Below are 25397 nucleotides of genomic sequence, written 5' to 3' on the forward strand. Positions count from 1 at the left end.
ATATTTTCCCAAGTGCCTTGGAGAAAGTCACACAGAAGCTTAGGAATGTACTCTTACACCAGGCTACAGGACATGGAATAATGGGCTTCTATAATATAAAGGCAGATTCTGAATGAATATGAGGAGGGGGAAAAATCTAATACTGTAATAAGAGCAGTATAACAGGCTCTGGATACCAAGGGAAGTGATGACTTTCTTCATTGGTTATATTCAGATGGCTCCCAGGTCAGTGGTAGAATTCAAATTTTTTTATTACCGGTTCTGTGGGCATGGCTTGTTGGGCGTGTCAGGGGAAGGATACTGCAAAACCTCCACTCCCACCCCACTCCAGGGGAAGAATACTGCAAAATCCCCATTCCCTTCCCACTCCTGGGGGAAGGATATTGCAAAATCTCCATTCCCACCCCACTCTGGGGCCAGCCAGAGGTGGTATTTGTCTGTTCTCCGACCTACTCAAAATTTCTGCTACCGGTTCTCCAGAACCTGTCAGAACCTGCTGAACAGCACCCCTGTCCCAGATGCTTTAATTTAAATCTGGTACTGAGCAAAGAGTTGAACCTGGGAGCCAGTTGAAATTTCTCCTTAGTTCTAGGTTGGTTCTCTCTTTGGTTAGTTTCCATCCATTGCTTCTTGTTCTGCCCTCAGATGCTTTGGAAAATAGGTTAAGCTCTTCTTCCTTGTGGCAACACCTCAAATATTGAAAGACTGCTTACATGTCAGCCCCTAGTTCTTTTCACCAGACTAGACATACCCAATTTCTACAACTATTTTTCATATGTTTTAGCCTCCAGATCATTAATCCTCCACGGGGCTCTTTTAGAACAGAGAAATATTAATTCATGAACAGATTAAACACACACAGAGACAGACACACACACACAATTATCCATCCACCCACCCCCTCCAATTTCTTTGGGGAGGGGGTCCTGTAACATGCTTTCCTGTCATATAATTGGCAACTTCCCATACAGGAACTACAATTCCCATTATTTCCAATCAGCTACCTTCTGACCATGCTGACTGGAAGATGACCCCACTAAATTGAGCAAGTTCTCTAAGATTTCTCATAATTTCTAAACTTCTTGTACAGGATTTCAAAAGAACAGATAATTACCAACCCTGGAACAGCAGAAGAAGACTTTCTACTGAGGAGAGTTCTAGGACAAAGAGTGCATTACAAGCCACCTTGGATCTTCTAAAACGGAAGTTAACCTCTACCATTAAAACCAGTTTTAATCTCAGTTGTCCATGTCTGCTTGACTTCTTCTGCCGAGACTTTTGGGTCCAACTGCTTGTCCCCTATGGCGACTTGAATCTGCTAGTCACTCAACAGCCTGATGTTACAGGCCACATGGAGCTACCAAGTGGAAACCAAACAACTTTATAAATACATCAGCAACATAAACAAGAGATGATCATCTGTGGTTCATTCTATAGGAAGCGCAAACTCGGCTTTTCTCACAGCCACATCTGCCACTCACCACACAGTCACCCATAACTACGTGAAAAGACCTCATCAACAGTTCTGCCCTCCTCTGAAACCAACTACTCTTTAGACAATCCTCCTCCGTTGCAAGCAACAGGAACCACATCTTTTGCAAGTACGCTGAAGCCTTCCTTATTTCTAAAAGGAAGTGTGTGGTTTGTTTAACCAGCGCTGTGCTACAAGATAGGCTGAACTTCCCCAAAGTCTTATTTTTGGGGTCAGCGGCTGTCAGCTCTGAAGCTGCAGTTCCTTCTGAGTAGGCTTTTCACACTGTGGGACAGCTGTGTCCCAGTGGTAAAGAGAGACAGAATAAAAAAAATTGAAAGGAGGACACAATGGTTGACACCTGAAGACAAGGTAAGGATCCATCTTACCCATTTTCAGGTAGAAAGATTCCCCCCCCTTTACTCATAACACAAAGATCTCTGACTTAAGTCCAAAGACGTTGGAAAAGATCTATCTCTAAAAAGAGTTCAGGGTTTAAGTAATCGTTTCGCATTTTGCAAATGTTTTTGTATCTGGGGTATTTCGGTAGATGGTACCTATTCATCAAAAGCAACCAGAGATGTGGGAATGTGGGATTTTTTCCCCATCCAAACAGGTTTCACAGACAAAGAGAACATAATTCTGTTCCATCTCCATCATTCCTTCAAGTTCTCACTTGTTCCCTGGTTAAAGGAAAAAGGATTGCAACACTTGTTGTTGTTAGTTGCGAAGTCATGTCCGACCCATTGCGACCCCATGGACAATGTTCCTCCAGGCCCTCCTGTCCTCTACCATCCTCTGGAATCCATTTAAGCTCACACTGACTGCTTCAGTGACTCCATCCAGCCACCTCGTTCTCGGTCATCCCCTTCTTTTGCCCTCAATCTTTCCCAGCATTAGGCTCTTCTCCAGTGAGTCTTTCCTTCTCATTAGGTGGCCAAAGTATTTGAGTTTCATCTTCAGGATCTGGCCTTTTAAAGAGCAGTCAGGGTTGATCTCCTCTAGGACTGACCGGTTGGATCACCTTGCAGTCCAAGGGACTCACAGGAGTCTTCTCCAGCACCATAGTTCAAAGGATTGCAACACTAGAGAGCAGAAAAGATGCAGTCTCCAGATACTTGCCTACATCGACACATCGACTACGGGAAGGCCACAGAAGCTTCCTGGACCCACCTGTTCCTCTTCTGACTGCTAGGATCTGTTTACCCACCCTCCTTGAACAAACAGGCAGTACCCACAGAGGAGAAATCAGGCACAAAATTGTCACCTTGGTTGGGGTTCTCCCATTGGGAGATGATTAGATTGGATGCAGAAGACAAGTGCTCTGTAGTTGTGGAAGATCCTCTGAGAGGAAACTTCTCTTGGGGGCATTCTCTTTTTAGACAAAAGTCAACAAAGAAGTAGTGGTAGAAAGAGTAAAGAGAAAATGGACTTGGTTGGAGGAAGGAAGACTGTGTTGAATAACAGAATAACAGAGTTGGAAGGGACCTTGGAGGTCTTCTAGTCTAGCCCCCTGCTCAAGCAGGAAACCCTATAACATTTCAGACAAATGGTTGTCCAATCTCTTCTTAAAAACCTCCAGTATTGGAGTACCCACAACTTCTGAAACCAAGGCAACTTTCAACGGTCGACCCAAATATGCTGTTGATAGTTGACCTCTACGTTGATTGAGAGACATCTTGGTCAAGTGGTCAAGGCATCAGGTTAGAAATCAGGAAATTGTGCCTTCTAGTTCTGCCATAGGCATAAAAGTCGGCTGGGTGACCTTGGGCCAGCCACTTTCCCTCAGCCCTAGGAAAGAGGCAATGGCAAACCACTTCTGAAACTTGGCCAAGAAACTGCAAGGAATTGTTTGGGAAGTCACCAGAGTTCACCAGTGACTTGAAGAAAATCCTCCAAAAGAAATGTTTATTAGGTTTGGACTGGGTGGAAAATCTCATGCATAATTTGTCCCTAACTGAGGGCAGAAAATGTTGGGGGTGGAACGGCAGTATTTTAGAAGCAGAAAGCAAGACTAACACCACCCACACCCACTTCGTATCACCCTTTATCAATTTTTAAAATTCTCATGGGAAAAAAAAAACCTGCTTCTCAGAAGCAAAATTGGGCTGAAGTTGGCAGACATCCCAAAACCTCAAAATTCTCTTTTTGAATTGCCTTCCACAATTGTCTTCGGGCTACTTCAGAACAATTGTGGGAATTCGCTGACATTGTGGGGGGGGGGAAGGAGCCCAAATGAATTACCGATCTGATGTTAGAATTGGCTCATATGTAGTTTAACACCTATCGGTGTGAAGGAGCCGGAAAAACACACCCAAATAGAAAAGCGAGTGTGTTCATTTCCGTTTCTGAACTAAATTAAGAAACGCTTCACTACATCTGTTAAACCAAATAAACGCACACCTCTCTTAGCAAAACTGTATCCATCCAGGATTCCAGACCGAAAGACTATCGAGACAATTTCATTTCATAGTCTTTTTAGAGACTTTCTTTTTTTTTTCTCCCTCCTATTTCCCCAAGAAAAGGAGGTCAATATTAAACCTTATTTCTTTTTTTACCGCAACATAATTTGGATTAACCCTGCACTGGGTTTTAAAAGAAATATTAAATTGGGAGAGAAGAAGATGGAGAAGACAAACTAAACAAGTGTATTCCTTTGGAAATACGGCTGTTCTTGGGACCACTTTGTGATTTTTTTAAATATCTGGAATTCGAGAAGCAGGTCTAATTTGGGTTGAAAACTCCTGCCGGATTCTACGCACTTGATCTATTTCATGGATTTCTCAGAGATCATAGAATCCTAGAGCTGGAAGAAGGCTGTTCCGGATCGAGAGAACGGAGTAGGGAAACAACAAAGACCATTTGGATGATCACGTTCAATTCCCTGCTTAGTACAGAACTTCATCTCCAATAAATATTTATCAAGTCCTGGCTCAAAAAACAGCAAAGGTGACTTCACCTATTCCTTAAATGGTTGATTTCCACCTGCTCTTATTTCGATTTTCCCCTTTATCGTTTCATCAAAATTCTTCCTGTATCAAGACCAATATTTCATCCCCTTCAAACTGGGAAAATAGAGCATAGATATTGAATTTTTTTTCAGGTATCCCTCAATAGATATCTCTTCTGGGTGTATTATGGTTGTGAGAAGTTGGAGGGCTCTTGTTCAAAATAGAATTTTTACAAAAGTTGGCATGTGAGAATGCATTCATCATTATTCAGGTTGTTGTAATATCACAGCTGAGAGCCAGTTGGTTGTAATGATTAAGGCATCAGGCTAGAAATGGGAGACATTGGGTTCTATTTTCACTTTGGACAGAAGGTTAGGTGGTTGGCCTTGTGCCAGTCAATCTCTCTTAGTCCTAGGAAGAAAGCAATGGCAAACTATTTCTGAAAACCCTTGCAAAGAAAACGGCAACCAGCCTCCGACAACTGGATGTGATTGAACAGAAGAAAGAAAGAAAGATTACAATTGTTTTGTAACCTTGAACCCTCCAGTGTATAGAATAGAATAACAGAGTCAGAAGGGACCTTGGAGGTCTTCTAGTCCAACCCCCTGTAGATAAATATTGGACCACAAGTTCTCATCAAGCTTTCTCTCTATCCTGCAAAATAATAAATACCTTATTCATATGCCAAGTTTGAAAAAAATATCTTTAAAAAAAAACCTGATGTGATTTTATACAACAGTTTGCTGTTGCCACCATTGTGATAATTTGACAAAAGTCATGAGAATTTCAACATAGGCATATTTACGCAAAGTGACACTTATTGTACATTCATATATATACTTTCCTCATCCTTCCAGAAGTTGCTATTTTTGTATTGACAAGAAAACATTTGGGCTTGAACTTTTCCTACTTGTGTTCCCTAGTTCTGAAAAACAAAAAAATCACTTGGAAGGAAGAGAAAAACAATGGGGAATGCTATCAAAATACTGAAAACGACACCTGAAGTGAAGAATACACCTTGGCAATCAGGTAGGTGTGGGTTGGTTTGTTTTTAACTATGATTCAGGAGGACATAGGAAAGGAAGAAAAAGTACAGAAATGGAATGATAACTAGAAACGTATTCCTGTAGACCACAAGTCCACAACGTCCCATGACATCATAGTTGGCCATCGATGCTTGGTAGCCCACCAAATGTTGGGGTCCCAGTGGCCGAACGTTGGCCTCTGCCCCCGGGTCCCCTTCAGCTGGTGCTTCAGACTCCTGCGTGATAGACAGTTGAAATAGAAAGCTGTTGTTTTAATTCTGCACAATTCCCTTCTGCGCAGTTCTCTTTTTCTACCAAACAGGCCTGTGTTTTATGTTGACTTGCTCGGATGAAGGTTCTTCTGAGAAATGGCTTCCTTTTTTTTTAATTGGGGAAGAAGGAGAAAGCACCAAGGCTCTGTCTTCCTCTTCCAGTTTGAACTGGTTTCATGCCATATTCCCCCAGTCTGCCTATCATTCTTTTGACTTGTATCTACCAGGCTTAACTTTCAACCTACAGCCAACCTCGCTTCTGATACGATTTCTCTCTATATCCCTGGCCCACCAGATCCCAACTGTTAACCCAAGTACAAGTTGTTGTTCTTAGTTGCAAAGTCATGTCCAACCCATCAAGACCCCATGGACAACGTTCCTCCAGGCCTTCCTGTCCTCTACCATCCTCTAGAGTCCATTTAAGCTCATGCCTACTGCTTCAGTGACTCTATCCAGCCACCTCGTTCTCTGCCATCCCTTTCTTCTTTTGCCTTCAGTCGTTCCCAGCATTAGGCTCTTCTTCAGTGAGTCCTTCCTTCTCATTAGGTGGCCAAAGTATTTGAGTTTCCTCTTCAGGATCTGGCCTTCTAAAGAGCAGTCAGGGTTGATCTCCTCTAGGACTGACCGGTTGGATCGCCTTGCAGTCCAAGGGACTCGCAGGAGTCTTCTCCAGCACCAGAGTTCAAAGGCCTCAATTCTTTGGCGCTCAGCCTTTCTTATGGTCCAGCTTTCACAGCCATACTTTGCAACTGGGAAAACCATAGCCTTGACTATACGCACTTTTGTTGGCAGGATGAGGTCTCTGCTTTTTAGAATGCTAAGTACAGGTAGACCTCAACTTATAACCATTTGTTTAGTGACCATTTGATGTTACAACAGCACTGAAAAAAAGTGACTTATGGCCATTTTTCACACTTACGACCCCACGGTCTCATGATCAAAATTCGGATGCTTTGCGACTGATTCATATTTATGACCGTTGCAGTGCCTTGGGGTCATGTGATCACCTTTTGCGACCTTCTGACAAGCAAAGTCCATGGGCAAGCCAGATTCACTTAATTAGTAACATAACCGTGTTACTAACTTAACAACTGCAGTCATTCACTTAATAACTGGGGCAAGACAGGTTGTAAAACTCATTTTACGACTGTCTCAGCAACAAAAATGTATGGCTGAATTGTGGCCATAATTCAAGGACTACCTGTATTTTCTTTTTCACAACTATGCCTAAAAATTTCCCCCTGAATTTGATGCATCCCTCTTGTTTCAATTCTCTTATTAGAATTCAAGTTTAATTCAACTGCACCTTGGTGATAACCTATTTAGCAACTTCAGTGGTTCTTTGTTTAAATATCTCATTTTTATACTTCATTTGGTTGTATTTTATTGCTTTCTTTCACCAAAAAGTATTGCTGGTTATATTAAGCCTTTAGTCGAATGGAAGGGAAGAATATCAAAATGAAAGAACGGAAAGATTAAGGACTAACAAGATGCTGTTTTAGAAGGTTGTTTTTCTTTTTTGACTCAAATGATGAGGAGTCAAAAATGAGGTCAGGCTAAAAGATGACCCCATTTAACTTTCCAGTTCTTTTAATTCATATTTCTTTGTGTGAATATTTCCTTAAATGGGCACTCCATCATTGAATGCTTTTAAGAAGAGTCTATACAGTCACTTATCTGAAATAACATAGGTTCTCCTGCTTAAGCAGGGGGCTGGACTAGAAGACCTCCAAGGTCCCTTCCAGCTCATTCATTCTATTCTATTATAAATGTAAGCATATTTGAAAGCAGTTTTCAAATATAAACTTGTGCACTTTCTACTACAGGTCGTCCTCAACTTTACGACCACAACTGAGCCCAAAATTTAAGTTGCTAAGTGAGAAATTTGTTAAGTGAGTTTTGCCCCATTTTATGACTTTTCTCGCCACATTTGTTAAGTGAATCATTGCAGTTCTTAAATTGGTAATAGGGTTGTTAAGTGAATCTGGTTTCCCCATTCACTTTGCTTGTAAGGAGGTCACAAAAAGGGATCACATGACTCCGGGACACGTCAACCGTCATAAATGTGAGTCAGTTGTCAAGCATCCAAATGTAAATCACATGACCATGGGGATACTGCAATGGTCGTAAGTGTGAAAAAATGGTCATAAGTCATTTTTTTCAGCGTCATTGTAACTTTGAACGGTCACTAAATGAATTGCTGTAAGTTGAGGACTAGCTGTACTGCACATATTTATGTACAAGTTCTCCCTAAATTAAGGATTTGGTGTTTGGTTCTTAAAATGTACAAAATGCAGTTTTCAGCAAATAACTCTTTCGGTTTGCATGAAGAAGTTGAACATTTCTTGGAATGAATTATGGGGCTTTGTACTTACTTTCCCCTCCTCGCTCATTTTCCACTAGTTAAAACTACATCAACTTTGTATCTTGACTGCAGCTATTTATCAGTCCATCATTTTATGTTCTAACATTAAAGACTTTTTTAAAAAAATCAACATTGATGTCTGTTGACGCTTATAAGACTATTACAGATTGTTCTTTTAAAATAGGTCTTCAGTTAAAAGAACAAGATCTTTTTTAAAAAAAAAAGTCTAATGAGAGGACTAGATCCAGTTTGTATTAGCTTTCTTGGCTATTCAACTCTTTAAGGCCAGATTGATCCTTCCTGTCCTTCTAACATCTCCATAAACATTTAATACATCTAACAACCTGTTATAGCTATTTCAGTTATGGATTGATTTACGAATAGTGAGGGGAAATAGCGCTCTCTTTTTCCGCAAGTTTTAATTATTCATGGACCTAGCTTATTTTTTGTAGGAAAAGGACAGGAAGAGCCTAAGGAGGGAGTCAAGAGAGGAATTACTGTATTTTTCAGATTATAAAACGCTCCGAACTGAAAGATATATTGTGGACTGGAGAAGATGGATTGATTATATTCAAAACAAATATGGGACTAAAAAGTTTCAAATAGTATATGAATGGATATTTGGATTTAAGAAGATATGTTATTACTTAGTTACGTAAATAGGGAGTTAAAGTGAAAAAGGATGAAAAGAGTTTATAGATAGTTAGCATATGTTAGATTAAGATTGCTAAATGAAATATGCTGTATTTCGCTCTGGGAAGTCTGGGGGGAGAAGGGGGAGGGGAGGAAGGGGTAATGGGGAGGGAGGTGGGGCTCAAAACTTAGTTAAAATGTTTGTAAAAACTTTTCAATAAAAAAAAAACCGCTCCGAACTATAAGATGCAGCTAGCTTTTGGGGAGGAAAACAAGAAAAAAATAAAATCTGCCTCTGCCTCCCAGCAATTTGCCTCCTTGCAGCAAACAGCAAACAGCCTGGTCAGCTTCAGCACAGCCTGATTTAGCACCAGCAGCTGATTGGCAGTTGGATCTGCCTCCCGGAATACCACCTATCAGCTGTTCCAGGCTGCGGGGATTGCCACCTCCCATTGCCACCATCACTGCCCATCGTCGTTGCCGCCTATTGCCAACTCTATGTACCCCATTTTCGGCCTACACACATCCCATTTTTGGCCTCTGCGTGCCCCATTTTCAGCCTCCGCGCATCCCATTTTCGGCCCTTTCCAGGTGGCGGGTATAGGTGGCGGAGACGGTAAACTCTGCTGCCTGGAACAGGCCAAAAATGGGGCACATGGAGGTGGTGATAGGCGGCAGCAGTGATGGGCAGCGAAGAGTGGGGGCTGGCAGGTGGGCAGGGCTTCAGCAACATTCACTGTATAAGACGCACAGACATTTCCACCCACTTTTGGGAAAGGGAAGTGTGTTTTATACACCGAAAAATACGGTAGCCCGGAGTCATTATGTTCCCATAAGCTACCTAAGTCCAACCTCTCTTGAATTCAGTAGACTCCTATCTAGCATCAATTTAGTGCTGTCCGTTAGTAGACTAGATTCTTGTGTACAGGCTTCAGCAATAAATCAGTTTAACTGGACCTTAGCCTGTGGCCCTGATTCTTCGTGCCTGACATTTTTCTTGATTAAAATGTCAATGCCAACTTTCTTTCAACGTGTAGCACTGTGGGAAGGCCTCCCTCGCCAAAATAAAATATTCTACAGAATGTTAAAAGAGGCCAAATAGAATATTTCCCCTCAGGGAGAAAAGGAGAAAAAAAAATCTCCTTAACAAAGGCAGAAAGCAGCCTCCAATCTTTCTGCTATAGGAAAACAGCCTCAAGCAGAAGTCTGAAGAAGCTAGTCTTTGTGAATGGATATTTTGTAAAGCCAGGCCACTCTATTCATAAACAAAGGGAATCTGAATAAGCAACAAAATAGGCAAGCAGCCGAAACTGTCAAGATTAACTCAGACAAACAAAACACCCAGGATTTGCATTTGCCCTTTTGCCTGTAGAGCCAGCCATGACCCCTATATGACCCCATAGTAATCTGACAACAGCCATTGAAATATTAAAGGACATGAACAGGCATCTCAATCGCAATTGTATAAAAGCCCATCTACTTTCAACCCCAATTTGTCAGCCATCTCAGAAACACGCTGCTGTCCCTGTTATTTCTGGCTACCAAATAAATGAAGACCTCCTTTCCAACTACAGCTGCCTTCAGTTCATTTCTCCTGCATTTTTCTTCCATTTTGAACTAAGAACTGAACCTGATTTTACTTCCAACAGCACCTTTCAAACTGCTTCTTCTGCCTTTTTAACACTTATCAATTTTCTTGTTTCAATCAAGGACAAAGATGTTAATAGCCAATTCAGTTCTCTGATAAATGACTCCTGTGTATATGCATAACTGATCAATTGGGAGTCTTCAACACATCCTGAAGTTGGGTCACTACAAAATACTATTTATGGAGGATATATTAGTGGGTAAGACTCACTAGAGTTGAACAAAGACAGAGCAATTTTAGCCATTGCAAAGAACCAAACATTTATTCCCTTAGACTATTTGCAAAGAGGTGGGAGAAATGAGTATAACTGCGTTGAACTATGAATTAAGGCAGGTTATATCGTCACTTACCAATAAAGCAATTATTGGCCCTTAATTGGGGTATGGGCATACTTTTCTAGAACTCCAGGAGACAGTCAAATGTGCCCGAGTAATCTACAAGCAGGAGATCTTTAGAATAGAATAGAATAGAATAGAATAGAAGAGAAGAGAAGAGAAGAGAAGAGAAGAGAAGAGAAGAGAAGAGAAGAGAAGAGAAGAGAAGAGAAGAGAAGAGAAGAGAAGAGAAGAGAAGAGAAGAGAAGAGAAGAGTTGGAAGGGACCTTGGAGGTCTTCTAGTCCAACCCCCTGCTTAGGCAGGAAACCCTACACCACTTCAGACAAATGGTTATCCAACATCTTCTTAAAAACTTCCAGTGTTGGAGCATCCACAACTTCTGGAGGCAAGTTGTCCCACTGATTCATTGTTCTAACTGTCAGGAAATTTCTCCTTAGTCTTAAATTGCTTCTCTCCTTGATTAGTTTCTACCCATTGCTCCTTGTCCTGCCTTCAGGTGCTTTGAAGAATAGTTTGACTCCCTCTTCTTTGTGGCAGCCCCTGAGATATCGGAACACTGCTATCATGTATCCCCTAGTCCTTCTTATCATTAAACTAGACACACCCAATTCCTGCAACCGTTCTTCATATGTTTTAGCCTCCAGTCCCCTAATCATCTTTGTTGCTCTGTCACTCTTTCTAGAGTCTCCACATCTTTTTTACATCGTGGTGACCAAAACTAAATGCAGTATTCTAGGTGTGGTCTTACCAAAGCATTATAAAGTGGTATTAACACTTCACGTCTTACATCTTATGATCCTTGTGAGACAGGACACTGTGCGGAGGACTTGTATCCCCATCTGGTCTGCTACAGGCTAGGCTGAGAGCTCTTTCCAGCCCTTCTCAGATTTTTCAGCAAGGACACCAAGCATGAAATTCAAAGATCTCTTAGCAAAGCAAATCTCAATTCTTTTCTCACTTTATCTTTACAAAGGAAGTCAATTCTATTTATTCCTCTATAGGATTGGTTCTCTCTCTCTCTCTCTCTCTCTCTCTCTCTCTCTCTCTCTCTCTCTCTCTCTTTCTGTCCTTCCTTCCTTCCTTCCTTCCTCCCTCCCTCCCTCCCTTCCTTCCTTTTTTCTTTTCTTTTCTTTCTTGTCAAACCAGAGGGCCTTGACTTAACATCTTCCCATTCAGGATCTTGATTTTTCTACCTTTTTATAAGATTTTCTTATATGGTTTTTTTTTCTTATATAGTTTTCTGCCTTCTACTTTTTAATTTCCCACGGCACTATTTTTAAATCTAAATTTAATCTTATACCCTTAGCAAGACAACAATATGCTGTTTAAGCAATGTAATAAAATCAGTTTACTATCTTTGATTGTAAACGTACAGCTCAAGACAACCTTCTCTACAAACGCCGTCTCTTTTAATGCAACTTAATGACATTTACTATTTTAAGTAGCTGCAATGGAACAAGGACACAAATTAACAGAATGAATACTAATTGCTGGGAGATCACAGTACAAGAGGACAATTCCCACCAATCTACCCTTGTGAGGTTTTTGCATGCATCTGGGCGGCCACCACAATTCACAAACTTTGACTAGATGCCTTCTCTAACATCTGGCACCTCAGGGACTTTAGAGTTTTATTTTGTAGAGTGTGTTAATCAGACTCAAGCAACTATACCTTACATTGTATTAACTGATTGACTGATTGATTGATTCTGCAGGTCAGCGAAGTGACTTTCTTGTTGTACTCTATGACTATCCCACGCAGGATGTAAGCCAGCCTGTATTTCAAGTTGGGGAGAAACTACGTGTGATATCAGAGTAAGTATGCAAATGTTTTTAGGTTATAAAAGTTGTGGCTATGGAGATTCTTAGTCATCCAGGTCATGGTAGTCCCAAAGGTACTTTTTCAAGAGGCAATTGGACTTTCTGGTTTTTCTTTGAAGGTATTTCACTTCTCCTCCAAGAAATTTCTTGGATAAGAAGCGAAATGACTTCAAAGAAAAACCAGAAAATCCTATTGCCTCTTGAAAAAGTACCTTTGGGATTATAAAAGTTGTGTTTTCATTTGTATTTTCTTATATCGTCTGGCTACGTTGTGTTAATGTTATATATATTTTAGAGCAGATGTTATCTTTGGAGAAATAGATTTCTAACTGTTTAAAATTTTCTTCCATCCATTCCCACCAAAAACAGGTGGGAAAAGTCCTCCCTCCCTCAATTGCAATAAAGGTTAAGAATTCTGTAAATTCAATTTTAATATTCTCCCATATCATTTTAATATTGTTAAAAGTAAATTTTACTCCACTTTTGTTATTTGATTAATAATATGAATGGCTGTTTTTCTGAACTCAAGAATTACAGCATCATCATTTCTCCTATAATTTGGTATGAGAGATGGGGGGCAAGCAATAATTTTTGTTGTGAGAAGTTATTGCAAAAGTATATCCCTTCTTTATCCCTGACTGATTTTATTTATTGGTTTGTTTGTTTTGTCATGTTTATCTAATGTGTATTGGAGGTGGAGACCCTTTGAGAGTTGTATGCAACAAAAATTTCATTTTAATGTGATCTTGACAGACTTGAACATTGGGCGCTATCTAACAAAATGAAATTCAATGGTGAAAAAAGTAAGGTTCTACATTTAGGCAAGAAAAACAAAATGCACAGGTACAGTATATGTGGTACCTTGCTCAATAGTAGTAACTGTGAGAGGGATCTTGGAGACCTAGTGGACAACCATTTAAATATGAGCCAGCAGTGTGCAGCAGCTGCCAAAAAGCCAACACAGTTCTGGGCTGCATAAACAGAGGGATAGAATCAAGATCACGTGAAGGGTTAATACCACTTTATAAGGCCTTGGTAAGGCCACACTTGGAATATTGCATCCAGTTTTGGTCGCCACGATGTAAAAAAGATGTGGAGACTCTAGAAAGAGTGCAGAGAAGAGCAACAAAGATGATTAGGGGACTGGAGACTAAAACATACGAAGAACGGTTGCAGGAACTGGGTATGTCTAGTTTAATGAAAAGAAGGACTAGGGGAGACATGATAGCAGTGTCCAATATCTCAGGGGTTGCCACAAAGAAGAGGGAGTCAAGCTATTCTCCAAAGCACCTGAGGCAGTGGTGGGATTCAGCCAGTTCGCACCACTTCGGGAGAACCGGTTGTTAACTTTCTGAGCAGTTTGGTGAACTGGTTGTTGGAAGAAATCATTAGGACAAAGAACCGGCTGTTAAATTATTTGAATCCTACCACTGACCTGAGGGTAGGACAAGAAACAATGGGTGGAAATTAATCAAGGAAAGAATTAAGGAGAAATTTCTTAACAGTTAGAACAATTAATCAGTGGGACAACTTGCCTCCAGAAGTTGTGAATGCTCCAACACTGGAAGTTTTTAATAAGAGTTTGGATAACCATATGTCTGAAGTGGTGTAGGATTTCCTGCCTAAGCAGGGGGTTGGACTAGAAGACCTCCAAGGTCCCTTCCAATTTACGTATGCCGAATGGTGTCTATTTAAAGTGGCAATAAAGTTATTTTAAGTTCTAAGTGATTGGTGACAGAAATGGACAAATTAGACAACCATTCGCAACTAATTATAACTTCTCACAATCATGTGATTATGATCTCCAACGTTTTTTGCCAGTTTACAGCAAATAAAAAAAAGCTCATTAAGGAGAAAGGATTCAGACTTATGACTGAATGGTTCATTTAACAACCGCTGTAAAAATGGTCATAAAATCCAGTCTGGTCCTGCGGGTGCCTCAATTTATTGTCATGTCTTACAACTAAAATTCCAGCCCAATTGTAGTTTTAATTCGAAGATTACCTGTATGGGCCACAGAAGCCACCTGAAGAATACACCTGAAGCAAGAAGAAAACAGAAAAGTAGGCCCAAATAATCCCTAGGTGTGTGTGTGTTTTTAAAGGAATTAAACCATACATTGATGGAAAAACCATATAGATTCTCTAGTTTTTAAATTACAGAAGGAAATTTTTGCCTGACATCACAAATGACAGTCAATACGGGTTATATTTCCAACTAATGTTCCTCCACTTTCCTTCTACCTTAAGAAACAAAACAAAACCACAAAGATAAAAGAGTCAGCTTTTTGTGTGTGCAAATAGGAAACAGCCCATCGTCGCCCTTGTGTAAATTGCCAAGAAAGTAGTTATTTGCCTCCACTCGGGTGTTTCAAAAGCAGGCGACCGGAGACGTATCGATGGTGGACAGTTTTAAACCGGGCCAAAAATAAACATATATTTTTTTCTTGCAATGTACTTTCATGTACCAGTCAAGCCTTTGAGCTCACAACTGACAAGTGTGACAGTCGAGACTGGATGGAACTTTCCTCTTCCTGTTATGACACTGCTGGGCACACAAACAAATGTCACGAGAGCTTTCAGAATATGCAAAGAGTTGTGGGTCCCGTTAATTGTAGGGCACCTACAGGGCAAATAGTTGTTTCCTATGAGGAAATTATACAGAAATAGGGTCCATTGACTTTTAAGTGCCTGCTCTTAAAATTCCATGATGGCATTACGGGTCAAATTACATTCAAATTAATACATACAAAGCCCACGCTTTTGGGATTTGCTAAAATTAGCAAATGTTCCTTCCGTGAATACCTTTCTTTAAATCTGAACCTAAACATGATATGTGTCGAGCCTGAATTATGGGTTTCATCACTTGGAAACCTGACAATACGTATACATCCTTTCTGAGGTAAAGTGGATTGCTTTCAGAAAGGCATGGAAATCATATTAAGCACAATTTATTGAATGTTTCCAATTCATCTGACATTTCGGTTTAGACCCTTTCACCAATTTGTGAAAGGGATATTTATAGTCCTGAGATATTTATAGTCCTCTACTTACGACAATTCACTTAGTGACCGTTTGAACTTACCACATCACTGAAAATAAGTGACTTATGACTGTTTTTCACACAACTGTTGTAGCATCCCCAACGTGATTGGCATTCGGATGCTTGACAAGTGACTCACATTTATGACGGTCTCGGCATCCCGGAGTCATGTGATCTCATTTTGTGACCTTCTGAAGAGCAAAGCCAATGAGGAAACTAGATCCACTTAACAACCGTGTTACTAATTTAACAGCTGCAGCCCTCCGCTTAACCAACGTGGCAAGAAAAGTTTGTAAAATGGGGCAGAACTCACTGAACAAATTTCTCACTTAACAACATCAATGTTGGGCTCAATTGTGGTCATAAGTTGAGGTCTACCTGTAAAGCATAGAAAAACTAACAAAAGCTCCTTGATTTTATCTCATAAATACTATGAGATAATAGGTCCGTCTTGGTCACTTTAAGGTAACTGGACAAGTTTTCCAGAAAAAAAAAACAAAAACCAAAAAAAATCAAATCGCAGGATATATTCTACTTCTATCTTCTGGGACTGGAAGTCCTTCAAAATCTTTTCTAATGCTATGAGAGCACGAAGGACCCCACACTTCAACCCTGAGCTGCAAATATTCTGTATTATTGAGACCAATTCTAATTCTAGACTGTTTTCACCATGCCTTTGACAGCAGCTTTCTCTTTTCACTTTTGCAGTGAGGGTGTCTGGTGGAAAGCTTGCTCCATGACTACAGGAAAAGAAAATTATATTCCGGAAAATTGTGTTGCCAGAGTTTACCACGGGTAAGGAATTTCCTTGTGCATATCTATGCTTACACGGGCACGCTGTTGAAAATGCCCATTTCTATACTCAGAGTTATGTGACATGTTCATCAATTACATTTTCCACTCTCTAATAACTAGCGATCAGCAACTGGCGGGGAAATCCAGATGTGTACAAATTAGAATATTTCCCGAGACACCTTACTCAGACTTCCTGAGCCCGTTGTGTACTTTGCTGAGCAAAATTGTCTTCTCTTTTCCCCCTGTGACCTATTTCTCTTTCGCTTTTCCTGCAGCTGGTTATTTGAAGGCATCGGCAGAGAAAAAGCTGAAGAACTACTGCTCCTCCCGAATAACAAAATTGGCTCTTTCATGATTAGAAAAAGCGAGACCACAAATGGTAAGCAAAAGCTGGTTAAGTAACCCTGGTCTATTTTCTCATAAACCAAGAGGAGAATGAGTGAATCTTTCTATGCTCTTGGGCTGCTATCCTGGTCACTGGCTAGACTGCTAGAGTAAATAGTGTTGTGGCCTGCCATCAGCCAATGGATCTGGCAACAGATTCAGACAGTGAGGAGGTTGGGGAGGAACATGGGCCAGTCCTGGAGTCTGGGGAAGGCTCTGATGAGGGCTCTGTGTCGGAGGCAGAGAGGGGGCCAGGGTCGTATGCCAGTTATCAGCTGCCTTCAGAGTCAGACATCAGTGGGGCAGAAGAATAGCTGGAGCCTGTTCCCAGTATGTGCATGTGCAGAGTTGCCAGACGAAGGGAACAGCTAAAGAACAAGGGTCAACTTGGAAGTAAGGCCACAGTTGGACGATGAAGGGCCCCTCCCAGAGGGAATAAAAGAGGAGCGAAAGGGGAGTGGAGTTTGCAGGAGACAATTAGTTCATTCCTGCATTCTTGCCAAGTATTGTGACGTCTGAAAGATATCAGCCTGGCCACTCTCCAAGCCTGAAAAGGTCGGTAATTGTGATCTATCTTGAAAGACTGTGGGAGAGGAAAGACTTTGCTGGAGAGGAATTCACTGTAAATTAAATAAAAGGGGTTTATAGGGACGAGGACTTAGCTTCGTGCTTCTGGGGAAGCCTAGGTCAGAACAGATAGGAACGGAGTTCAGCATCTAAAGGTGTTTCTTTACCTTGGGAAGTTGAAAATGTGCGGACTTCAACTCCCAGAATTCCCCAGCCAGCCTTCTGAAAGTTAAAAGTTAACACATCTTCAAGCTGCCAAGTCTGAGAAATCTTCCCCTAGAGCAGTGGTGAAATCCAATTTTTTTTACTACCGGTTCTGTGGGCGTGGCTTGGTGGGTGTGGTGTGGCTTGGTAGGCATGGCTTGGTGGGCGTGGCAGGGGAAGGATACTGCAAAATCTCCATTCCCACCTCACTCCAGGTAGAAAGTTATTGCAAAATCTCCATTCCCACCCCACTCAGGGGCCAGCCAGAGGTAGTATTTGCCAGTTCTCCGAACTGCTCAAAATTTCTGCTACCGGTTCTCCAGAACCTGTTAAAACCTGCTGGATTTCACTCCTGCCCTAGAGTATAAATGGTATAGACAAATTCCTGGGACAAAGTCCACAAGATTCAGTGGAATTATCTCCTGTGTAAACCCGTAGAGGATTGCACTGATCATCTCATCTTAACAAGTACAGCAGTTTGTAAATAATCTCATACAGCAATGTTCTCCAAAGTGATACTCCTTCAGATCTTCAACTTCCAAAAGTTCTAATCAATATTAGAAGTTTAGTGCTAGTCCAGCTGTCCAATCAGAATAGAGATGGAAGGAGCCTTGGAGGTCTTCTAGTCTTGCTCAAACAAGAGACCCTACACAATTTGAGACAAGTGACAGTCCAGCCTCTTCTTAAAAACCTCCAGTGATGAAGCTCCTACAACTTCTGGAGGCAAGCTGTTCCACTGCTTAATTGTCCTCACTGTTAGGAAGTTTCTCCTTAATTCCAGATTGCTTCTCTCCTTGATTCGTTTCCACCCATTGTTTCTTGTCTAGCTAAAAGATACCAGGCTGATATTCCTATCTCTAATTGGCGATGGCCAAGAACATTGATTTCTGATCCATTTCATATCAAACATTAAAACATAAATTGGCCAAGCCAAAACACATATCTAGGGAAACAATACGCTAACCCTAGATATCTCTTTTTCAATTAGAGATATCTAGCTGAGCAAAAGGGCGAACATGAGCATAACCAGTTTTTTTACTATCAGTTCTTGGGTGTGGCATGGCTAGGTGGGCGTGGCTTGGTGGGTGTGGCAGGGGAAGGATACTATAAAATCTCCATTCCCTCCCCACTCCAGGGGAAGGTTACTGCAAAATCCCCATTTCCTCCCAATCACCTGGGACTTGGGAAGCAGAGAATAGATGGGGAAGGGGCCAGTCAGAGGTGGTATTTACCGGTTCTCCGAACTACTCAAAATTTCCGCTACCGGTTCTCCAAAACTGGTCAGAACTGTTGTGACCCAGGCCCAAGTAAGTAGTAGGAAAATCAGTCCGTGAAAAAACAAACAAACTTTATTCGAACAGCTGAGAATTACTTCATTCCCAGCGTCGTTCAACTAAATTAAAGCAAATTCCTCCCAACACAAATTCCTCAGTCCTATCGCAAACCTTGATCCAATTAGGCAAACTGCCAAAGGCCTTTCTTGGCAAACGTTCAGAAATCCCAGATACAAAAATAAATACAAGACGTAGACGAAGAAGAAGACGAAGCTAACAACGTTGTTTTCCGGCAAAGCCCAAACGCTTTGAAAATGATGTTAAGAAGGATTGAGTCTGGTGAGGAATTCTGGGAGTTGAGAAACACTGATCTAAATGGGGACTCTTATTATAGCAACTTTTCTTTCCCTCCAGGTTTTTATTCGCTGTCAGTCCGGCATGCAAATGTGAAACATTACAGGATATTCCGCTTGCCAAACAATTGGTATTATATCTCCCCTCGGCAAACGTTTCAGTGTCTCGAGGACCTCGTAAACCATTATTCTGGTAAGAGAAAGCCCCAATCGCCTTCTTTTCCAAGATCAGAAATACAACTTGTCAAGTTATCCTGGCTAGGATTTATACTTTCTGTCCATGCAATGTTCAGTCATACCTAGGGTGTAGAAATGATTCACCTGTCCCCCTAAAGTCAGTCTAATGTGCTTGTATCAAACAAACAAACAAAAAATCCAATAATGTTGCAGACAATATGGGGAAGTGAGATCCTTGGTGTTCTCTGAGCTTGGTTGTTTTCTTGCATTACCCAACTAGGTAACATCATCAGTGCTAGAAGGGAATGGGGTTTGCTCTCTGTTTAAATACAAGCAAACCCTACTCACTTCTAGCACTGATATTTAAAAAAAAAATCTTGCTTTACTTTAATGTCACTTCCATGCTTTGTCCTAAGTCATGGATTAAGAATAAGGCTGATGATTGAAGCTTACAAAACATGTTATGCCCAATATCATGGCTTGAGCAAGAGCCTTGGTAGTACAGTGGTCTAAGGCACGATGTTATTAAGACCAGCTGCCTGCAATTACTGCAGGTTCGAATCTCGCCAAGGCTCAAGGTTGACTCAGCCTTCCATCCTTTATAAGATAGGTAAATTGAGGACCCAGTTGTGGGGGCAATAAGCTGACTTTGTATAAATATACAAAAGAATGAAGGCTATTGCTTAGCACATTGTAAGCCGCCCTGAGTCTCCAGAGAAGGGTGGCATATAAATCAAATTAAAAAAAAAATGGCTTAACTTGTTGGCCCGGTTCATAGAACATTCTAAGGCAGTAACATGATTCCCACATTATGTTCAGCCCCAAACTACCCATCATCTGGTTAGTAAGTCTAGTGTACTGTGTGAAGCCAACCACTATGTCAAAAGAGCAATAGCCCTTAGACTTATAGACCGCTTCACGGTGCTTTACAGTCCTCTCTAAGCAGTTTACAGAGTCAGCCTATTGCCCCCAACAATCTGGGTCCTCATTTTACCCACCTCAGAAGGATAGAAGTCAACCTTGAGCTGGTCAAGATCGAACTTCTGGCAGGGATCAGTGAGTTAGCCTGCAGTACAGGAAAGTCCTCAACTTACAACCACAATTGAGCCTAACATTTATGTTGCCAAGTGAGAAATTTGTTCAAGGAGTTTTGCCCCATTTTACAAACTTTTCTTGACAGGTTGGTTAAGTGAATCACTGCAGTTGTTAAGTTAGCAGCACGGTTGTTAAGTGAATCTGGTTTCCTCATTGCTTGTCAGAAGATTGCAAAACTTGATCGCGTGGAACCCAGGCCATTGCAAGTGTTATAACTATGAACCAGTAAATCGCGTGACCATGGGAATGTTGCAACGGTCGTAAGTGTGAAAAATGGTCATAAGTCATTTTTTTTCAATGCCGTTGTAACTTTGAATGGTCACTAAATGAACTGTTGTAAGTCAAGTAGTACCTGTACTGCACTCTAACCATTGTGCTACTATGGCTCGTTGTGGCTTTTAAACTATATTATAGTTTAAGGCAGTGCCTGCGGGTTGTGGCCCGTCAGCCACCTGTGCAGCTAATAGCTGATTCAGACAGCGAGGAGGCTGGTGTGGTGCTGCGCCAGCAGCCTGTGCAGCTGGCATTCAAGTCAGACAATGAGGAGGCTGGAGAAGATGTGGTGCCAGAGGCAGGGATTCAGCCAGGGCCTTCAGAACCTCCAGAAGCTCCCTTAAGTGAAGAGGACGAAGAGGAGGAGCCTCTTCTCGATGCACGGGCGCGCAGAGCTGCCAAAAGGCAGGAGTGGCTCCTCAGGAGGAGGTCTCCTCGAGAGTAAGGCTTGGGGCTCAATTGGCCACTCCCGTAGCCTATTTAAGGAAGGACGATGACTGAGGCAATTTGCAGGGAACAACTTTGTTTACTCTCCTTCGTGTCTTGATCTTAGTTCTCTTATCAGCTTCCTGCAAATTGCTTCTGGGCTTTCTGCCAACCATAGTAAGATTACGATTATTTATTCTTTGGATTCTTGTAGGCTGTTAAGAAAGTTAATTAACAGCCTTTATTTGAAAAAGACTGATTTAATTTAGTAAACTAAGGTTTGTACAGACTTTGTGTGTGCTGCGTTCTTTGGGGTCTGTAGCTGGGGCAGAACATTGCGTAATATTTGTGCATGGCTACCAGGGGCAACATTTCAATGGAGCAGTGCAGTTTCAGCTCAATACATTGTAGTCCCTGACTTACCACAATTCGTTTAACCACAGTTCAAAGCTACAACAGCCTCGGAAAAAAATTACTTACAAACTGTAAAGCGGAAAAGCATTTCCACTGATATGTTCTCTGAACACATATTAAGACTGCTGTGGCAGCCATTTAGTTATTCTTAATCAAATGCATATAGATGTCTATCTCTCCAGAGGCTACTCTGCATGTTGCCCAGCAACATGCCCAGACAAAACAATTGATATAAAAAAAATAGATAAAAAATTTAAAAAGCCACAGTAATAAAAATCACAGAAAGTACGAAGAGGCCATCATTTTGTCTGCATTGTCCTTATGATCTGAGATTATTGATGATAGTTTTAGCCTTCTAACTGCAAGAGGGATCTTGGAGTCCTGTCATCCTGACAGTTAGAACAATTAACCAGTGGAAGAACTTGCCTCCAGAAGTTGCGAATGCTCCAACACTGGAAGTTTTTAAGAAGATGTTGGATAACTATTTGTCTGAAGTGGTGTGGGGTTTCCTGCCTAAGCAGGGGGTTGGACTAGAAGACCTCCAAGGTCCCTTCCAACTCTGTTATTCTATTTCTATTCTAAGTCCTAGTGGACAATCTCTTAAATATCAGCCAGCAGTGTGCAGCAACAGCCAAAAACGCCAACGCAATCCTAGGCTGCATTAATAGTGGGATAGAATCAAGATCACATGAAATTCTAATACAGCTTTACAAAGCCTTAGTAAGACCACACCTGGATCCAGTATACTGCATCCAGTTCTGGTCACCACAAACACACATGCACAAAAACCCTCTGGAAAGAGTGCAGAGAAGAGCAACAAGAATGATTTAGGGGGCTGGAGGCTAAAATGTACAAAGAACAGTTTACAGGAACAGGACAGAGGTGGGTTTCAGCAGTTTCTGACCAGTTCTGGAGAACCGGTAGTGGAAATTTTGAGTAGTTTGGAGAACCGGTAGTAAAAATTCTGACTGGTCCCACCCCCATCTATTCTCTGCCTTCCAAGTCACAGCTGATCGGGAGGAAATGGGGATTTTGCAATAACCTTCCCCTGGAGTGGGGAGGGAATGGAGATTTTACAGTATCCTTCCCCTGGAGTGGGGTGGGAATGGAGATGTTACAGTATCCTTCCCCTGCCATGCCAACCAAGCCATGCCATGTCACGCCTGCCAAGCCACACCCACCAAGCCATGCCACGCCCACCAAGCCACACCCACAGAACTGGTAGTAAAAACTTTTGAAACCCACCACTGGAACAGGGTATGTCTGGTCTAATGAAAAGAAGGCTTGGGAGAACATGATAGCACTGTTCCAATATTTGAGGGGCTCCTACAAAGATGAAGGGGGTCAAACTGTTTTCCAAAGCACCAAAAAGCAAGACAAGAAACAATGGATGGAAACTAACCAAGGAGAGAAGCAACCTAGGAGAAATTTCCTAACGGTGAGAGCAATCAGCTAATGGAACAGCTTGTCTTCCACCGTTGTGGGTACTCCATCACTTTCAAAAAGAGACTGGACAATCATTTGTCTGAAATGATATAGGCAGTGGTGGGATTCAGATAATTTAACAACCGGTTCTCTGCCCTAATGATTTCTTCCAACAACCAGTTCACCAAACTGCTCAGAAAGTTAACAACCGGTTCTCCCGAAGTGGTGCGAACTGGCTGAATCCCACCACTGGATATAAGGTCTCCTGTTCGAGCATTAGAAGACCTCCGAAGTCCTTTCCAACTGTATTACTCTATGTTCTAATTAATGTGAATATCTCATGCATTTTCAATGGTGTGAAACCACAACTTCCCTAACAACAACCAAGCCACTTCTCACAAACCATGCTAGCTAAAGATTCACATCCAGAAAGAGAAACCATGGTTTTAAAAACCCAGTGATAGATAAATATCGGTACTCCAGGTTTATATTTTAAACCACTTCAGTGGATTAGAAACACTAGTTGTCCAGTGATGTCATGCTAATCTCTTTCTCCATCACACATCTCAAAACATTTTGGTGGTTTTTTAAAAAAAAACAAACATTTAAAATAGAGGATGTGAAAGTGGAAGTCATATGATAACCGACAACTAATTTTAGCCTCAACCTGTTTTGCACAGCTAGCTTTTTTTCCATGCTCACCCTAACAAACTCATTACTTAAACGGAGTTGATTCAAATGTGCACATGAAACTGTCATTTGGAAATTGTTTGAAGCTTTGGGGTGTTTTTTCTAAAAAAAAATAAAAAAACCTCAATGGAAACCATTTCCTCCTATTTGCAAGTGGGCTTAAAATAAAATGACATTAGGGAAAAGGAGGAAAAAAAACAAAAACCAGTCATCCTTTCGCATTGGAGGAGCTGCTAAAACTATAGCAGTTAATATTCAAGGTTGCAGAGAATTTCACTGTGCACTTTAAATAGTCCAGAGGTCTTCCTGCAAACCCATTAGAAAAGAATGCCCAGGTCTAAAGCACATACGTTCCTTTTTTGTGTCTGCTTATCGTCTGTTTTATTTCCTACATCTGCTTTTATTTTAAAGGCACCTTCTGCTATTTCAGGGGTGGATTTGACTTTAAACACAAAGAGTTTAAAATCTACTCCTTCAATCAGAATAGAGCAGGAAGGAATCTTGGAGGGCTTCTGGTCCAACCTCCTACTCAAGCAGGAGACCCTATAGCATTTCAGATAGGTGGCTGTCCAGGTTTCTTAAAAAGCTCCAGGGATGAATCACCCACAACTTCTGGAGGCAAGTTGTTCCACTGGTTAATTATCCTCACTGTTAGGAAGTTTCTCCTTAATTCCAGGTTGCTTCTCTCCTTGATTAGTTTCCATCCATTGCTTCTTGTCCTGCCTTCTGGTGCTTTGGAGAATAGCTTGGCTCCCTCTTCTTTGGGGCAGCCCCTCAAATACTGGAATATTGCTATCATCTCACCCCTGGTCCTTCTTTTCTCTAGACTGGCCAAACGCAGTTCCTTCAACCATTCTCCATGTGTTTTAGTCTCCAGGCTTTGGATCTTAAGGACTTTTCCTTAAAATATTCAGATGTGTACAGTGGTGCTCCATCTACCCATTAAATAACAGACGTACGCTCGTATTGTTTTGCTTCCGAATTCAACATATAAAAGTCCCGAAGCGTAAGAGACATAGAGTTTTTTTGCTTTAATTCATTCCCTGTCTTTCATAGGACAGATGCTCCTTATTACTTCTAGTTTTAGAATGGACCACTGCTCTGGTCCCAGGAGGTAACAACACACAAGGAGCCAGGGTGGCGCAGTGGTTAGAATGCAGTATCGCCGGCTAATTCAACTCACTGCCAGGAGTTCGATCCTCACTGGCTCAAAGCTGACTCAGCCTTCCATCCTTCCAAGATCAATAAAATGAGGACTCATTGTTGGGAGCAATATGCTGACTCTGTAAAACCGCTTAGAGCCGTGATGGCGAACCTATGGCATGCGTGCCACAGGTGGCACACGGAGCCATATCGGTGGGCATGTGAGCATTGCCCTAGCTCAGCTGCAGCGTGCATGCACGGGCTGGTCAGCTGATTTTTGGGCCTTCCGGGCCCATCAAAATTGGGAAATAGGCTGTTTCCGGCCTCTGGAGGGCCTCCGGTGGTGTGTCAGGAAGGCCCATTTTTCGCTCTCCCCAGGCTCCAGAAGCTTTCTAGGAGCCTGGGGAGGGTGAAAACGGCCTTCCCCACCCTCCTGGAGGCCGGAAATGGCCCAAGCTGCATTGAATTATGGGTGTGGGCACGCACGCATATGACTCCTCCCACACTCTCCCCGCTTTTGGCACACAACGACAAAAAGGTTAGCCATCACTGACTTAAAGAGTGCTCTAAAGCACTATGAAGTGGTATATTAGTTTAAGTGCTATTGCTACTG

The 25397-nt window shown here is 41.7% G+C and overlaps 2 protein-coding genes across 2 annotated transcripts in view; one reads left to right on the forward strand and one right to left on the reverse strand.

Moving 5' to 3' along the window:
- The window catches only part of TG (thyroglobulin), a 178295-nt gene that overhangs the window by 33799 nt on the left and 119099 nt on the right, over positions 1-25397 (reverse strand). The gene's annotated exons all lie outside the window — the stretch shown is intronic.
- The window catches only part of SLA (Src like adaptor), a 29804-nt gene continuing 6130 nt past the window's right edge, over positions 1724-25397 (forward strand). The window contains exons 1-6 of the mRNA XM_070940322.1: positions 1724-1843; positions 5346-5451; positions 12417-12516; positions 16273-16359; positions 16635-16738; positions 19203-19334. Of these exons, the coding sequence (XP_070796423.1) occupies positions 5388-5451; positions 12417-12516; positions 16273-16359; positions 16635-16738; positions 19203-19334 (487 nt within the window). The 5' untranslated portion in view covers positions 1724-1843; positions 5346-5387. The remainder of the gene's footprint in view (positions 1844-5345; positions 5452-12416; positions 12517-16272; positions 16360-16634; positions 16739-19202; positions 19335-25397) is intronic.

This window comes from Pituophis catenifer, unplaced genomic scaffold (genome assembly GCF_029215685.1).
Source record: "Pituophis catenifer annectens isolate HBS135680 unplaced genomic scaffold, rPitCat1.0.hap2 SCAF_3, whole genome shotgun sequence".
NCBI classification, from domain to species: domain Eukaryota; kingdom Metazoa; phylum Chordata; class Lepidosauria; order Squamata; family Colubridae; genus Pituophis; species Pituophis catenifer.